Here is a 14,409-nt window from a genome sequence, read left to right as displayed (position 1 = left end):
GGCCTGGTCTGAGCCTGGTGTATGGGTGAATGAAAGGGGTGCATGAGGTAGTGCCGTCTTGCAGTCCATAGCTTCCAAGTCGAGCCTAAGGTAGGGCTGTGGTGCCTGAGGAGGGTTAGAAGAACTGAAGTAAAATTAATTTTGTCACTGAGAGAGGAAGCAGCTCTGGATGTACTAGTGTATAAGCAGGCCCCTTCCTTAGAGATGTGGAAACTACCCAGAGGAAAAGCCAAGCAGCACGCAAAGCAGCACTCCGCCCTTGCAAGGAAATTACCCATTTACAGCCACCACAGGACTTCCCGCTTCACCTCAGTGCTGCTCAACGTGCTCCCATCCGCTGCCTCCCCAAGATTTCCTTTCTGGGGGCTCTTACAAGCTGTACTCTGCTCTCTGCCTGCTGCTCGTTGCTGTATCTCGCTAACAGGGTGATCCTAGCTACCTTGTTAGTCAGTGCTTTCCCCTGCCAGGGATCTGCATCCAACTGCACCCACTGGGAAAGCATAGAGGAGCATACAGCCCTGAAAAAATGGGAGAACCTGAGGGAGCAGTAGGAACTCATACATGTTCTGAGTTGCTTCCTGCTGCGTGGTCACAATGGATTCAGCCAAGCTTATGCTGGACAGCCTTTCTTCCCAGAGAAGGGGAGAAGCTGGGCATTTGGGAAGCCTTCCCTCCTTAGCGACGTGCCCATAACCTATCAAGGAGGCTTCTCTGCCCAAGCATCCCCACACTTGCATGGTCAGGGTCCTTCCCCGCTGCCCATCAGAACAGGATGTGCTTTCTGACCATCCTGGTTTCCTTCTTGCTTTTTTTTTTCTTGGCAACGCCGATCTGAGTTATTTGGCCTCCAGATCTCAGTTCTCAATGCCATGGATTGGGCAGCCACGGATCTGCCCCACAGCCCCTGCATAGCCTTTTCTAGCTTTCAGTAGCAGAGTGAAAATTCCCTTTTTCTGAGGGATAAAAATGGAAGCACCTCCTGGGCTTTGCTTCGTCCGAACACCACAGTCATCCTGATATTTTCCATATCCATTTAAGGACTGAAGGAAGACTTATCATATCCTGGGGTCTTTTTTGTACTCTATGTTTAATATAACGTTCTTTATTATATTTATCTTGTTTCTTATGCCTGAGACTTTCATTTATTATGTTACTTTGAAGACTGAGCCTCCCTGTAAACTGTCTTTTTAGGAAAGTTAAGTCACATTTGCAGTAGATCTTTAATGTGTTTAAGTCTTGGGTTCCCTTATGTTTTTATATGGTCACCAGTTCTACTTTTGACTTGTGGCTTGAACTGAAAACAGAAAAGCCAAAAAGTGCAAATGTTTCCAAAATGTCCCTTTTTCTTTGCAGTATGCTTATAAAAGTTGCAAAGAAATGCAAAAATCTCCCACAACAGCATTTCTGGAGGAGGGAAGCAGTCTGTTCTCTACAGTTACCCCATGCCCCCTCCCAGGAAAAGAGCCTTACTACAGTTATGCAGTGCAAGTACATTGTGATCCTGGAGAAACTAAGAAATAGTTTCTAAGTAGGGATGGTTCTCCTCATTTATTGGGGGTAGAAGCAAGAAAGCAGCAAGGTTTTGGTGCGTCCAACGTCAGTGCAGGAGATGGACATGTAACAACCATTGTTTGAATCACATAAGCGTGGATGAATGCCTCGGATATGTACTGAAGGTTTCCCGTGTGCTCTGTGCTGTGACTTCCAGGCATTGCATCCTACAGGGATGGCTCAGCACCAGCTTTGTGGTGAGATAACCACATGGAACCAGGGAGATTGGTGGCACTCCAAAATGATGACTTTACTTCAGAGGACAAACCGACTGATGGGTTTGATCCTGAAATCAACTCTGATAAGACACTTTCTCCTGTCTGAGACAAAAGGCTTTAACAGTTTACCGAGTAGCAGCCAGGAGGAGGAAAGGCAAACAAAAGGGGCAGAGCTTGGGGGGTTGCAGAGCCTCTGTTACTGGGCTGTTAAAGGCAGTGGTGTCATTAACCTCTCAACTTCTGTAACCATGACAAAATCAAAGCCACGTATTCAGATTTGGAGTCTGATTTCATCTCGTAGCCCATTTTCTTATCCCACCATCTATGGATTAATATCTCATTCGCCTGTTGGCAGAAGAAGTTTGGATCAGGAGGCGGTATATATGCCAGCGGTTTTTTTACAGACATTTCATGGATTAAATAATGCTGGCAGATACTGTTTCTGCACCACAAGGATAACATATAATTTATTCTTGTCTCAATACATTAAAAGAAATACAGCACAAAAGAAAAAGGGAAGAAAACCACCAAAAAAGGATATGAAGATAAAATCCCTTCGAGCCAAAAAAATACCAACTCCATGACATCCTTGTGTGTGGGGAAACTCAGCTCCTCCATTATTTTGATAAACTTTGTTACAAGTAGTATAACACAAAACCCAGCTATTTGTTTAATCTTAGCTGACTTGCAGAAATGTCATCCATTAAGGACACCGAGGTTATTATTTTTTCCCTTTAAAGAAGAAAAAAAGAGCTTGTTGTTTTTCTTGTTCACTGGTTTCCCTCCATAGATTTATAAGGTATCTGTCACCCAAACCTCCTCGTTCCTTGTGCGCTGCTGCTCTGTTTGCAAGGCCAGGAGCACTGCGCTGGGAGGAGGCTGGGTGGGCAGCGATGGGGCACTGGTCCCAACATGCCAGAGCAGCACCATGGTGGAAGTGACTCATAACTTAGTATCTATTTGCTCCAGCATAACACCAGCACTGAACAGTAACCAAATTTTGTTTACATTATTTGTAAAATAACGTAAAAATGTAGAGCTACTTGCTATCCAAAGTGGAGGTGATGTTCCTAACCCCCCCCTATTCTCTGTTTCCTCCTCAGGTAAGATCCTGTTCCGAAGGAGCCACGTCCGAGATGTAGCTGTGAAGAGGCTGAAGCCCATTGACGAGTACTGCAGGGTAAGGAGCTCCAGGGGAGGGTGTAGAAGAGCTTCCAGGTGGCTCACAGCCATCAGCTGCACCACACCTTTCTCCATGTTCACTACCAAGAGTTTCATCTGTGTTGAGCCCATCACAAGGGGGGTCTTCTTTAAGCAAAGATGATCCATCCCAAACACCACCAAGATTAATGAAGCAGCTGTGCTGCCCATCTGAAGCACCGTGTTGGTGCGTTATTTAATCAGAAAAATCCATAAGCACAGTCTGCCCTTCTAGGACTCTTCACATAAAAGCGGATTATATTTCTACTTCAGTCTTGATGAATGCAAGAGTTCAGTAGGCAAAGAGGCACAACAAAGATGGCATTTTCTTCTTTCCCTGCCCGTCTGTGCTGCAGGAGGGAAATTTCAGGTTTGCACAGCACTGGAGATGGACTGGCGGCTTCCAGGGGTGTTTTCTTGTAAGAAGTGAAAGCCTGGAAATTTATGGCAGGGCAGAAAAATCCTGCTGTGTGAAAAAGAGGGTTCAGTGACCTGGTCTTTCCTTTCCAGCTTAGACTTCATGATTCGATCATAATTGATCCTCTGACAGTAGATTAAAAGTTATTTCCCTGACTTTTGGGGAGGTATTGAGCACGTCAACGTATAATTTAAACCCCGCACTTCCCCTTTTCATTCCCGTGGGGTTTTTCTTTCCATTTTTAGAAAGTCAGAGAACCAGGTGGAGGGGAAACACTGTTGCCAGTCAGACATTGCTCATCCACAATGGTGAGCAGATCACTGTCAGTGCCTGGGGCACACTGCAGGCAGCGATGACATGGCCCCAGCAAACCCCTGCCTTCTGCATCACCCGGGCAAGGAAGCTGTAAGCGAAGTCTTATCTCATGAGATCAGGCTTTCTACATGACAATTAACACGCTGTCTTCCTGCTGACGGCCAAGTGGCTGCTTTAAAATGGTCCCACCGCATCGCCAGCCTCCCTCCCTCAGACAGGAACTGCCTGCGACGCGAGCAGCCAGGACGAATGTCAGGGTTCAGCCAGCAGATGCATGGCAGAGAAAGCAGTGATTTACTTGGTGGGGAGCCCCTGCCCCAGGCTGGAAGCTGCTTATCTGGGACCCCATTGTCTGCACCCAGACGGCCCCAGCCCAGCGCTGCCCTGCCACTCACCTCCAAGGAGCGTGGCGTCACCAAGCTGGTGTACATGGGTCTTAGGGGGACCTGTGAATAGGGTCATACCCCCTTCTTCGGCATCATTTCCTTTTTTTTTTTGTCTTTCTTTGCCTGTCCAGTAGTTGTTTTGACTGTTTAAGAATTGTACAGAGCTGTAGAGCAACAATATTGCTTTGAGAGGTTAATCCTGCTCGTCTGAAAGAGGAGCGCAAAGCTTATGTCGTAGAATCATAGAATGGGTTGGAAGAGACCTTAAAGATCATGAAGCTCCAACCAGCTATCGTGGGCAGGGTTGTCCCATGCTGATCCTAAAATGAACAGGCAGACAACATGCTTAGTTCAAAAAAAAAAAAAAAAAAGAAAAAAGAAAAAAAGAAAGAAAGAAAAAAGGAATGATGTGGGTGTAGTTGATAGAGAAAATCTTGTGTGAGAGGGTGAAATGAATACGTGGGACAATGGAGCTTTGTCCACTGGAATCTGTGAGGATGTAGAGGAGTCAGGCAGCTTCAGATGCAAAGTTTGTGGTAATTTTTTTGCCAGATGAGGACTCTTTATCCATTTCACCTGGAAAGATGAAGCACAAATGGGCCCTGGGAAACGCATGGGGCAAATGCTTGACCATTTGTTGTTTTGTTGCAGGCTGTCTCTGACAGAGCACAGCAATTTGCATGGCTGAGAAGCAGGTCTGACTTCTGGTTTGATGTGTTGTGGTTCCTGCTGGGGGCATGGGAGCAGGGACAGGCAGGCAAAAGCTGTCTCACAGTCTGTGGGACACTGGCAATATGGGGAGCCCTGCAAAAAGTATTGGCCAACAGCATGGGCCTTGTGGTCCTGTTGGGTTCTTTGCTGCTGTGTGCCAACTGAGGGCATGGCATCACAGAGATACCCAGGCCACTGCTTTTGGTAAAGCCTCAGGAAGCTTTAATGTTGTGATGAAAAGTGGAGTGAGACATACAGGGAAAGATTTTCAGGGCATTTCTCTGTAAACGTGTGAAAGTGAAGGTCTGGATGTCTGATGTGTAACCTGAGTGAGTTAACAAACAAGCTCAGTTTTGCCTGTAAACATGTGCTGCCCATTGGAATTGATACCTCTGGATGATTTCCCTGCTAACTCTAGGCTTGGAATTAGCCTAGTGTGATTCAGGGCCTTCTGGACTCCATGGGCCCAGTTTTCTTAATTTTTTAGGAGTTATTGATTATGTGAAAGCAACACCAACTTCGCAGCCTTGTCTTGCTAGAGGTATTTTATGTAGTAAGCTTCTGATCTCCCAGACGTGCCTCCTGGATTTGCCTGTCCACTGTGCATCACCCTGTATGGAAGAAAGACCAAACCACAATGCTCTACTTCCTTAGCCCTCTGGGAAGACCCAGGGCAGCATTGCAGGCTGGCATCTTTGTGTCATTGCTGACTGAGGGAAGCATCTCTATGTTGGGGAGCTTTGAAGAGATGAGTCCCTTCATCATAAATACTTCAGTTTGTCACACACTTTTATGCTGTCCCAGCTGGAGGTGGATTTATCTTGAAGCTTATGGGCTTTTCCAAAGTGCCCAAATGCACACCACCTAAACAAAAATTAAATGAGCAGATCACATCAACTCCAGGAAATACTAGTCATTATTTTATAAAAGTTTACAAGTTTACTCTTCAAAAAGGAAAAAAAAAAACCTTAATTGCCTCCCTCTAGGTCTCTCAATCCAGGCTTTCTTTCAAGATTTTACCTTTCTCTAAGCTAGGACTGAATTAAAATGGAATGCTCATTAGTCCTGGTCAAGAATGAAGGGTTTAAGTGGAAAACTTTCGAACTTCATCAGTCATTTTTACCCTGCCTTTCAGAATCCTGATGTGTTTAGACCAGCAGCAGTAGTAAGAGTTAATTATTTGCAATGTCCCTTTTGGTACCTGGTGTAGAAATTCACTTTCCAGCTTCCTATGGCCCTTTCATGTCAGAGCACCTTCTGTGTGTCAATCATTTCCAAAATTGCACCCTTTTTCCACCTCACCTCAATGCTTTATTTACTCTTACATCTCCCTGCTTCTCAAGTCTGAGTCACTGCTATGTGCTCTGCACCCAAGTCTCTAGCATCATAGAATAGAATCACAGTCGTTTGAGTTGGAAGGGACCTTTATATGTCATCTAGTCTGACTCCCCTCCAGTGAACTGGGACACCTACAGCTCTGACTGTCAGGGCTTGGCATCTAGCCTCCACAGTTCTTTTTTTTGGGGGGAGGGGGGGAGTTTAAGGTTGGGAGAAATGTGAGGCTCTCAACAAAACAGATGCAAAAAGTATTTTCAGATAAGTAAATTTCTCTGTTCTGAGAAGTGAACTACAGTAATTGCACTTTCCCTCTTGGTGAACTCGTGACCATTCCTAAACATCTGCCACAACCAATTATCATTAATTAGGATGATAAGTAGTTGAGAACAGGATACTTAATATGAAAAGTCAGGGAGCCATAATCACGCAGTAGTCATCTGTCTGTGTGTGCGGAGCTGGGATTAACCCCACTGAGCATAGGGAAGCCTGAACCCCCTCAGTGTGCTGCAGGGAGGACCTGTGCATGACTCACCCCCCAGAGCTGGGTGTCTCCGATGGGGCAGATAGGTTCCCCCCAAGAGTGCTGGCCCTCGTGCAGTGGTTGTACAAGTGGTTACGCAAGTGCGACCAGTCTGCAGTTTTAGACACAAAAGGTTCAGTGGGGTGAATATCCTTGTATGCATATCCACACACCTCCTGTGTATCTGCATAAATGCATGTCAGTGCGCCTGGTTTTATAAATGTATCTGTGTTAAATGCAACACGCAGCACTCAAGGCACGCTTAAGTACTGTGTGTTTCCTTACCCACGTGCATGCATTTTAATGTAATAAATTCCCACCAAGCTGTTTGCAGTCCATGTGACCTACAGCACTGAGCCCCGGCCTGCGCCCCGTGCTGTGCTTTGCTGTGGGTGCTGTGTGAGGTGGACAGTCAGTCGTGCTGGATGCCAGGGGCTGATTGCTAACGCCCTGCCTGACGTGATAGCTTTTCTAATAGCTATTCCAATCACCTGTGTCTCCATGAGACCGTCTGAAACCTGTAATATAGGGAGACAGACATCATTACAGGCTGAAATAGCACATAAAAGCATATCTTCTAAGGAGTGTGTGAGGTCTAAGCAGTGCACGTCCGCCTTTGCCTGCCAAAGGAGTCTCACTGATAACACTCGGCAGTGGTGCAAGGATGAATTCTGCTCACTGGCACTTTTTATCTCTCACCTTTCCTGTGCAAGTTCCTTGCTGTTTCTGGATGTGTGCTGTTTGTAACTGCATGTATTTACCTCTGTTTTCTGCTTACCAGGAAGAATGTCACATCGCTATCCTTTCCATCCTTTCACCATCTGTTTTCCTCTTCTCTCCTTGACCTCGCAGTTCTGACTTCAGCCTGCTGCAGCTCTGCCCTGGAGCCATTTTGCTGGAGTGTGTATTTGCCCAAATGTGTATTTCCCCCTTGCAGAGGAGCAGAGGTATTGCATATCTCCTCCATGCATTTTTTATTCACTCTGAAGTCACACTGCACTTGGGTTGCTCACAGGTGGATGTTCTGTGTTTGCTGTTTCCCAAATCAGCATTGCTGCTCCACTGTCCAGAATCAACCAGCTCAACTCCTTTATTTGCACTTTCTTACCCTTTCTTAGCATTCTTTGCTCTATCTCCAGGTTTTGTTCTTTAAAAACAAGTACAAATTCATTGGCTGCAGACTTTGCACCTAAGCCCCTCCAAAAATGTGTGATGGCAGGTTATTATCAGGTGGTTTTCATTTCGCCTCAGTGCACTGGGCTGAAAACAGCAGTGCTCTTGGAGGTGATTCTGCAGGGGAGAGCCAGCCCTGCCCCTGGGCCACTGTGTCCCCAGGGTTCATGAGCTGGTGGCTGTGTGGGGACCAGCTTCAGCTGTTTGGTTCTTGTCCACTGCTCTCTGCCTGGAAAAGAGAAGAGCCAAGGAGGGCCTTTGCAGTTACAATCATAGAATCATCAAATCGTTACAGTTGGGAGGAACTCTTGAAGGCCATCTGGTCCAACGCCCCTACACTGAACAGGGGCATCTACAGCTCCATCAGGTGCTTGGATCCCCATCCTTCCTGACCTTGGGTGTCTCCAGGAACGAGACACCCACCACCTCTCTGGGCATCCTGTGCCAGTGCCTCACCACCCTTACTGTAAAAACTTCTTCCTTATATCCAATCTAAATCTCTCCTCTTTTAGTTTGAAACCAGTTGTCCTCCTGCAGCTCCACATGACCACGATGCTCACCTTAATGCTTCTGGAGATTTCCAAACTGGGGACCACTGCGTCAGAGGGGTCAGATTTCTTAAAGCTTCTATTGATTTAGAAACATAAAACAACACAGCAGCTTGCTGGTGTGCTCCTACATCACTGAAAACCCACTCTGTGCTCTGTACATGTACAGTACTGACATCTGTAGCCTGTTTTTTAGGAAGGGCGAATACCTGCAATATGTAGGGAAGTGATGTTTCTTTGAGAAGGTGTCTGATGTCCAGGACCCCCTGTGATACATTTAACTTGGGTATTTATGTTTCTCTAGTAATGATACGTATCATTTGCTGTTGGCCCATTGACAGCGCAAGATCAAGCCCTTAGAGATTTCAAAACACACTGTAGATATTAAGTATCTGAGCCTTGTAACCTTTCAGCGGATTAGGTAAGTGTTATTGCTCAGCATTTTAAATGGGTAACAGAAGATGTATCCCTGCTGAATTTCATGGAATGAGGTTAAGTAACCTGCCCAAACCGAGAAGGGTGTTAGTAACGGAGCCAGCAATGGATCTTGGCTCCATACGCTGCTCTTCAGACAGCAGTGCTGCTCTGCAGAAGTCGATCTCCTGCTTGGGATTCAGCTGAATAAAATGTGCTTCAGTATCTGAGGTGGTGCAGCGTTTCTCTTTCAGCATGCCACAATCGTTACTGTTCCTGGGCAGTTGCTGGTTTCCCAGTATTACTCCTGTTTATATACACCAGGAGTAAAGGCAGAGAGCTCACACCTTTATTGCATTATTGAGCAAAACAGCGGGATTGAGTGGATAGCAATGGAGACTGAGGTGTCTTTCATTCAAAGTAGAGGACTTCAGTTTTCCATCTGTTACACTTGATCCTGCATTAGCTGCAGGATCCAGCAGTGCTGTGTAGGCATGCCCCAGCTACTGCCCAGCTTCTGCAGCTAATGCTGCTTCCTTGTAACAAGGTGTTTTTTCTGCTCTGTAACACAGTTGCTCGTGGCCAAAAGTCAGCTTCTCCTTCATAGGCTTGCTGATACCACATGAATTTTCCCTGCATTTGTATAATATCCCTCAAACAGGGAAAGGTAAGCTGTAGATCTGGAAGCACTCAGCTTGTAGTTTCAGGCCACCTCAAACAGGATCAGCTTGCCTAATACTGGAAACTGCTGCTTCAGCTCAGGATTTTTATTTTGGGGGGCTGTTTTCCTTGATGTCCCCAAGCAGGAGTAGTCTTGGAAACAAATCTGTTCTCTTGTGAAGTTTGCCTAGAAGCAGACACATTAGCAGACTGCCCATCCTGCCTTCATTCTTTGCCTGGGCCCCTTTGGCTGTCTGACCAAGATAAAGCAGATGTCTCATGGGTTAGTATAACCAGTTGGCCCTAATGCACCTTCATTTAGCTCTGCTGTAGTTTTTCATCCATCTCTCAAGATTGTTTGTCCTACTTCCAACTAGCAGATGAGCCAGGCAATCTCATTTTGTCAAATGGGTTTACAGCGCTTCTAAGAAGTTTGGTCTATATTTAACCTGTGGCCTATTTTCACCAGAACTTAGCACAGGGGAAAGTTAACTCCAGCTTCTTCTCCTCTCCTAATGGTCACTTCTGCTGTAAATCTCAGAATTATGACATGTGAAGCTGCTGTTTGTGGGCTGGGGATGGCTGCGTGGCTTCCTTGGGCACTGTCTGGCTCTAGAGCTTGGGCAGCAAATTCACAGCATGATTCTGCCTTGTGTGCTTGTCTCACCAGTTTCCAATCCACTTCCACGTAGTGTGGTTCTTCCCAAATTATACTTAGTATTGCTGACTGTGACGAGTGCTGCATATCTGTATCTTGCAAAGTGCATGGACATTGTTAGCCAGGATGTACTGCAGTGAAGCTGCCTTTGTGCAGAAATAGCCTCTGGATCTTTTTTTTTCTTTTTTTTCTTTTTTCTTCTTTTTTGCAGGCAATTAATCAAATTCCTTTCCTATTAATTTAGGAACAAATTGTGCTTTTGTTTGTTTGTTTTCTAGCAAACTCTGCTAAAACAGAAAAATGTTGACAGTGCTAAACAGAAAGCTTTATGGGGAACATTAATCCATTGTATGAGTGGGTGTTGAGTCTGCAGATTTTCATTGCTTGCATTTGTATGCATTGACTTAAGAGCTTCTAAACCCTAGCCCCACTGCCTTGAGATACTGTGCAAACCTGTCACAGAGTCCATGCCACAGAGTACTTAATCATTTCAATGTTACGCTTTTGCTCACATGGTCTGAATTCTGCTCTTGGACACGTAGCAAAAAGTGACATCGGCCATCTCTAGGTACCATCACTTACTGGAATTCATCACTTCCTACTTGACATTTGCAGTCAAATTGTGCAATTCCCATTCTTCTCAGGTAGCTGGGCCTGATGCCTTACTTTTCTATTTCCTTCCCCCTGCCAAGACTGTTTTGCTGTTTCTTGCTTGGTAGTTTAGATACTTGAGGCCATGTTTCTAAGTTGGCTTTTCTAAGTGCTTGTCCCTCCCTCTTGATTCCCTTTGCAGGCGCTGGTTCGACTTCCCCCTCACATTTCACAGTGCGATGAAGTCTTCAGGTTCTTTGAGGCTCGCCCAGAAGACCTCAACCCTCCAAAAGAGTAAGTGCTGCATGCATTTCCAGTTCTTCTTGGTTGGCTGGCAGAAAGATGAAGGTCATTCACTTAAATGCTACTGTAAGTGTGGGAACAGATTTTGTGGCTTTCAAGTACTACCTTAGAAAATGCCCAGCAATTATGTATAACCACTTGGGTGTGTGGAGGACAGAGAAGTCAAGCAGCCCTCAAACACATTTTTCAGCCATCCCCCGCCCACTTTTGCATTGTTTCTTGTTGATGCCTCTAATGAGGGAACCTCCCCTTGCTTGTGAGTTTTACCTGATAATTATCACCAAGGACTCATTTAGTTGGCACAGCAGCAGGGGGAAATCCTGCCAGTAAGTACTCAGCTAGTAATTACCAGCTGCTTCTTTAAATGTACTCCTGCCCACTGATATTTAGTTATCTGAAGGGAGCAAGATTGTGGTCCAAATCCAAAATCATCTCTGGAGAGCCTATTCTTTCTAAGCAGGAAGCTAAGAAAAAGGCTGGGAAAAGAGTTTCCATTGCACACAAAACAGAATCATAGCCTTTACCTTGGAATAGACAGGCTGATTCATGGTGATATTGTCACAGTTCAGAGAACTAATTTATCCAGGGAAAGCATTGGCAAGAGAGTATTTACAAGCAACTGTGGTGCCTTGCATGATATTTCCTTTTCTCCTGTATAACAAGCAGGATATATTTTGTTGTGCTCCTCAGTAATATGTTTTGACTTGATTCCATTGTGTTTTGTGCAGCTTTGATTTGAACCCTGATTGCAGGCAGTGTTTCTGTAATTTGGTTTTACCTGTATTAGCACAGCCCAGTAGTAATCTCAGAATCACGGAATCGTTCAGGTTGAAAAGACATTTAAGATCATCCAGTTTAGCCCCAACCCATCCCCACCGTGCCCACTAATCCAATAATGGATATAAAGTTTGAGGGGGTTGTTTGCCACTTTGGTGCATGCAGTACGTGTAGATAGCAGAAAGCTTTGCATTGGCTTCAGCTGTCTTATGTTGGACCCGTAGCTGTGATGTTAGTATAGAGGAGGGGACGTTCACAGCTTGATTTCCAAACTTTCTCTGTTGTGTATGTATGGCTTTGATCACATTGGCATTTGTACTGAAGCAAGTACTGCTAGTGCAGCTGAGAGCAAAGTCTTTTTGTTTGTGAGATGAGAAAAGGAGCAGCTTTAAAATGAAAAGTCTGCAAAAAGAGCTGCTCTTTTTTTTCTTTCTAGAGAGACTTGCTTTGGAGATGCTTTGGAGAAATTTCTGGGGCGAGTAGAGAAAATGAAGTGGTATGTTCGTTGTTAAACATGTGCTGCAAACTCAGAAGGTATTGCAGCAGGGTATGTCTACACTCTACACAGTGGTCTACACAGATCATCATGATTTTCATTTAAGTCTCGTAAAGAAGGTTTGCAGAGGTTGTTTAATTCCACAGTTTCTGTCTGATGGAAGGAGACACCCACATGTTCCAGACAGAAGCAGACCCCAGAGAAGGAGTAGGCTCTCCAGGGTTACAGGAGAGGTTGCCTAGAGGATCCCACGTGGATCTCAGGAATCTGCATTTAATGCTGTTTAACGCTCCTGCCTGCATTCTGTATTGATTCAGAGCCTGTGGCATTAGGCCTGAGTAAAACAGAGTGGGGACTGGACCTGACGGGCAGGGCACTAGCAATTACGGCTTTCTTTCTCTTTTCCTTCCTACGTTTTGTTGAGGGCCTTTTGCTGAACTCCCAGTTCAATGGCATTGAAGCAGTTTTCAAGTTACCCATTTGCACCCCGTAGGAAAAACAAAAAAGCCTAAATTTTCTCAGCCCAGGCTTTGCAACTTATTCCAGCCTAGTAATAAGTGTGATTTATTTCCCTGGAAAATGTAGAGCAATAACCTGATTAAATCTCACTTCACTAATGTCTGCAAGACATTAATCTAGCTGGGTTTAAACAAATCCTACCTCGTCTTCTGTAAGCAAACAGATCTTAGGGAAGGTGTCTAAGGTTTCTGCTGGGAGTGCTTCACAAAAGATGTATTGTTGAAACTGAAGATTAATCTCTACAAAAAGATGATGTAAAAGCCAATGGAAACATCTTAGTGTTTTTCTTCTGTGGACTGAGGAGGGAGGGAGGAGGTGTGGGGCTCACTGGACCTCTGCGTAGGGTCTGGGAGAGGGACATCTCCAGGGAGATTCTCAGCCTCTGCATGAAGGAGTGCGGTCCGACAGAGAAATCCCTGATTCATTCCCTTGTTTTGTACTCTGCCAAGCCCCTCCAGAAGGAGTGAGCCAGCACTGCCTGAGCCCTGTGAAATCAGCCCTCCCTGGACCTCACTCACAGCCCCATTATCTCACTGGGGGTGGTAGGGCAGCATCTAGGCTACCAGAATTATTTTCTCTTTATTCAGCTGCTTCTTTTAGCACTCAGTGCAGCGATTGTTCATGCAGTGATGATGTAGCATATACACATGGCACTCAACTGGCTGTGTTAAAGGAGGGCAAATGTCACCAAGTGAGGGATTCAGCCACCGAGGGATGGCAGAATGGAGTTGCTCACGCTGCTTTTGCGTCTTCTTTCTGTGCACAGCAAGATGGGCTTTAGTTTCGGGATCACCTGCTCTGTCTTTCTGCAGAAGGTCATCTTTGTAAGACAAAGCCTGAGCTGGAGTTCAATTAGCTGACCTCCAGGAGTGAATCCCTCACTGCCCCTGCATGCTCTCCTCTCTGGGCTGCGGCCGTTTGGCTTGCACGCTGCTCCCTGCAGGGTCATTTCCTACTCCTGCTGTGCTCTGTGCTCTGGTCTCCCACGGTGCTGCTCCCAGCTATAATAAAAGATGGGGTTTTCCAACACAGTTGTAATCTGGCCAGTTTGTTGGGTTGGAATTGCTGCTTAGGTTTTCTGTTTCCTGTTTTGGTGATGGTCCAAGCTTTCGAGTTCTGTGACAATAGGCAGAAGGTATTCCATTCAGCACCATCAAACCTCTTCCTTGTTGAGCAGCTTGAAGGCAGAGTTGGAGAGGTGTCTCCAGAGAACATGGCTGGGCTGTGCCTACAGCGGTGCTGCAGCTGGGCCAGATAGCTCACAACAGCAGGTTCCTTTTGTGCAGCATGGGATAGACCTTCAGAGGACAGTAAATCCTCTGTGGCACAGTCTGGGAGCAATCTTGGACCACTCCCCGTGGTGAAAACATATCCTCTGTAAGAGAGCTATGGGAAAAGTTACTTTAAAGAAAGAAGAAAGGGCTTTTTTTATTTTTCCAGTATTCTACATTAAAACACCATGTCATTGAAAGCCATTCATTTACTGGATGCTTCTGTTAATAATTATAATTACTAATAACTAAACCAGAGGTAGATTAATTTCAGACTTCTACTGGGGATTTGGGTTTGAGGCTAAGGTCAGGCCAGGGCTCACAGTCAACAAACAGAATCTC

The 14,409-nt window shown here is 45.6% G+C and overlaps 1 protein-coding gene across 7 annotated transcripts in view; it reads left to right on the top strand.

Moving 5' to 3' along the window:
* The window catches only part of SH3PXD2A (SH3 and PX domains 2A), a 234,666-nt gene that overhangs the window by 91,705 nt on the left and 128,552 nt on the right, over positions 1–14,409 (top strand). For all 7 annotated transcript variants that reach the window (XR_001467193.4, XR_001467191.4, XR_001467192.4 and 4 more), the window contains 2 exons: positions 2,873–2,949; positions 10,904–10,995. Coding sequence is in view for 4 of the 7 variants with exons in the window: in XM_004942262.5 (XP_004942319.1) it covers positions 2,873–2,949; positions 10,904–10,995 (169 nt within the window). In the remaining 3 variants the exon portion in view is untranslated. The remainder of the gene's footprint in view (positions 1–2,872; positions 2,950–10,903; positions 10,996–14,409) is intronic.

Source organism: Gallus gallus, chromosome 6 (assembly GCF_016699485.2).
Source record: "Gallus gallus isolate bGalGal1 chromosome 6, bGalGal1.mat.broiler.GRCg7b, whole genome shotgun sequence".
Taxonomy (NCBI): domain Eukaryota; kingdom Metazoa; phylum Chordata; class Aves; order Galliformes; family Phasianidae; genus Gallus; species Gallus gallus.
Note: the sequence above shows the minus strand (reverse complement) of the source record. Positions and strands in the feature narration are given on the sequence as shown.